The 3,107-nt window shown below is 49.0% G+C and overlaps 1 protein-coding gene across 1 annotated transcript in view; it reads right to left on the reverse strand.

Annotated features, from left to right (window-relative positions):
- The window catches only part of ADAMTSL2 (ADAMTS like 2), a 49,561-nt gene that overhangs the window by 46,245 nt on the left and 209 nt on the right, over positions 1-3,107 (reverse strand). The window contains exon 2 of the mRNA XM_069069245.1: positions 992-1,103. Coding sequence (XP_068925346.1) covers positions 992-1,103 — 112 coding nt within the window. The remainder of the gene's footprint in view (positions 1-991; positions 1,104-3,107) is intronic.

Below are 3,107 nucleotides of genomic sequence, written 5' to 3' on the forward strand. Positions count from 1 at the left end.
CCTTGTCCACTAAGAGCTGCTAATGTAAGGGATGAGGTGGGGGCTGTTGTTGCTGCAGGGAATTAAAGACTTGGCAGCAGAAAGGCAACAATGGTCTGGTTACTATTACCTGGCAGAGAATGTTAACCATGACATGAATGAGCCTAAGAAATGAAGGGGGGAGCTGATGGCCAGCTCGAGGGTGAACACCTCATCATTTGGGGGCCATTGGAAGCCCCTCACTCCCATGGTGAGGCTACAAGCCATTGGTGCTGCGTATTTCACCATTCGCGTCCCCTTTCTCACCAGATAGAATGGCATCTCAGTTCTGTTGGACAGATTTCTGCCCAGGAATGGATTCTCTTCATACATATCCTGACTGGTTCCAACTCCACCATTTGAAAAATGGAAAGTTCAGCCAATCAACCCATTGTTTGGTCTAACAATGGATTCGACTGATTTTTCCACCCAATTACTGATCTGGGGACTCCGCTGTCTAGTAGAGCCAGACCTGGACAATTCAGAGCTGGTTGGCATTGACCATATAGTCTAACCCCCTTCATGGTCCAGTAGAGAAAATTAAGCCTAAAGGGTCCCAAGTCATAAGGCTTGGGTTCAAGCCAGGGTTCAAACCCAGATCCTCTGAGGCTAAAATCCTGTGCCTTTTCTACCACAACATACAAGTTGTAGTTGTGCCTAGATACATCCCTCCTCAGCCCCTACTACCACTTCACTGCCAGAGGGCCAGATCTCAGAGGAACCATAACCCCCACCAAAACCAATCAACCTAGGCACCCTGAAGAATTTGTGAAATCAGTGAAAAAGTCAGTGGGTCAATTGGGTATCTGGATGATTAGCCAAAGGTTTTGTTTGTTTTGTTTTTAACTGAATAGACTCAATGTCTTTGAGTCAGGGGTATGACCTTTGCATCTTGCAAAAGGCACCTTCTCTGGCTGATGACTTCCCAAGACTGGGGGCTTCTGAAAGCAATATGGGAAACTTCTCTGCTCACCTTAGCAATGACAAGCATGACATTCCCAGCCACCAGCACCACAGCCAATAAACCCTTCAATGGAGACCAGGTCAAGAAGCCCCATCCTGAATGGCGCCATCCAGCTTCCATCCTAGAGAGAACAAGACCAACATTACACTAAGTCAGATGCTATTTGCTTATGTTCTCCAATGACCAGGGATGCCCATAGGGGAGAGAAAACACAAAATTCTTACCGGGGGTCTGGAGCCTGAGCTCCCTACCCTAAGATCGAAGATGCCTTGAGCTGCAGTCTAAATAATCATCCAGACATTTGAATTAAAAGGCCTGTCTTGTTTATCTGTCCCCATTCCCTACCAAACCAACCTACTATAAACAGAGTTGATGACTTAGGAAAAACACAATCATATGGAATCATCTCTCCTCCCCTCCCTTCCTCAAAGAACCAATTATGAGGCACAGAGGGGGTGGGGAGGGGGGCGCAGAGGGGGAAAAGCCAAGTATCTAAAGGTTGGATTGTACACAGTCTGATGAACTGAGCCTCAATCGTCCTGAGAAACTGGTTCCCAGCCTGTGAATGACTTTCATTATGCCCATCCCAGTAGGGCAGGAGGTTTCCAGACAAGGAGCCGGCTCATTTTCCCAGGTTTTGTTTCAACTTGAAAGTGACCAGTTGCTGGGTGAGAGAAAAGCCTACCCCAGGACACAAAGAGCTCAAGGCAATGCTGACCGGCACCACTTCCTCTCCTCCTTTTTCACAAGCCAGGCTCTCAGCTACCCACCCTGGCCCCAGCAGGTGGGGGAAACCTATTTCACGGCAGCAGAAAAATGTTGAGTCTCTTGGGAAGGAGGAGGTGGAAGTACTTTTCATCCCTGGCCAATGATGTATCTCTAAGCAAATAGCCACAAAGGGTATTTTCGGGCAATGCAGGAGAGGAAAGGGCTAAGAGAATCTCTCTCGTCCTGAGAGCTAACGCTCTCCAAACCACCCAGCTCAGACAGTATAGGAACTGAAGACAAAAGGGACCCTAGAGGTCATCTAGTCCAATTCCCTCATTTTACACGTGAGGAAATTGAAACCCACTGAGGCACAGTGACTTGCCCAGCGTCACATTGACAGTAGGAGCAGAGCTAGGATTCAAATCCAGGTCCTGAGGCTTTAAATCCAATGCTCTTTCTACTGTACCAAATTGCTTCCCCATTTTCCCAGTTAAATTTTAATAGCCTTGTACGATAGAAACCCTCAGGATTTTCAATGCCAACCTCATTGCACCCCACAAGCCACTTCAGAACTCTAGAGAAGGATCTCCAAAGAAGCCTGAACTCTAAGGGAGTTTCTGGATCCTTGGGACTGCCCCCACTTCCCCCCCAAGCTGCCCACCACATCTGGCAAGCCTTCTCCTCCCAGGACAGCATCTGCACATACCCCCATCCTTCCTTGCCCCAAAATCTGGTCTCCAGGCCACTGGACTCTTTGCCTAATTGGAGCCCAGTGCTCCTGGCTGGCCGTCCTGGAGACAGGTGCCGGAGACGGGGCTTACACTTGGTTTTCATTAAGGCTTCCAGACGCCGCTGGCCTCTGGCCAGAGAATGGCTCGCTCTGGATCCATCCCTCTTTGGGGTCCAAAAAAACCAACCAGAAATGTTTCAAATGAAAGTGAAAGCCACAAATCTACAAACCCCGGGGCCCCACGGGCTCCTGGTGGCAGCGGGGGAGGGGAGGCACCTTAGCATCCAGTTCTGAGAGTTTAGTCCTTATCCTCTCTCTCCCCCTACACCCCCCCATTCCCCTCTCGGCCTGAGCCTAATGCCTGGAGTTATGTAACTGCCTTCAAACACACACATACACACACACACACACACACAAACACACACATACACTATGATTTTTTATTCTGCATTTCCTCCAAAGTGGGGACGGGGAGGACAGTTCTCCCCCAATCTCACCTCCCACCCCAAGGTCCACGCTAAGGAGTTTCCTCTGCATATGTCCTGTTGCTAGGGGAGGGTTTCTTGGACTTTTTTTTTTTTTGAGAGAAGTTAGGGTGGGGGTGAGTTTCTTAAGGAGAAATCCAAATGTGTGTTTCTCAATGAGAAGAGGGAAAACTGGTAGGGGTATAGGGACCTTGGGGAATAG

This window comes from Petaurus breviceps, unplaced genomic scaffold (assembly GCF_028583685.1).
Source record: "Petaurus breviceps papuanus isolate PSGF00001 unplaced genomic scaffold, PetGlider_PUasm1.0 90779, whole genome shotgun sequence".
NCBI lineage: Eukaryota > Metazoa > Chordata > Mammalia > Diprotodontia > Petauridae > Petaurus > Petaurus breviceps.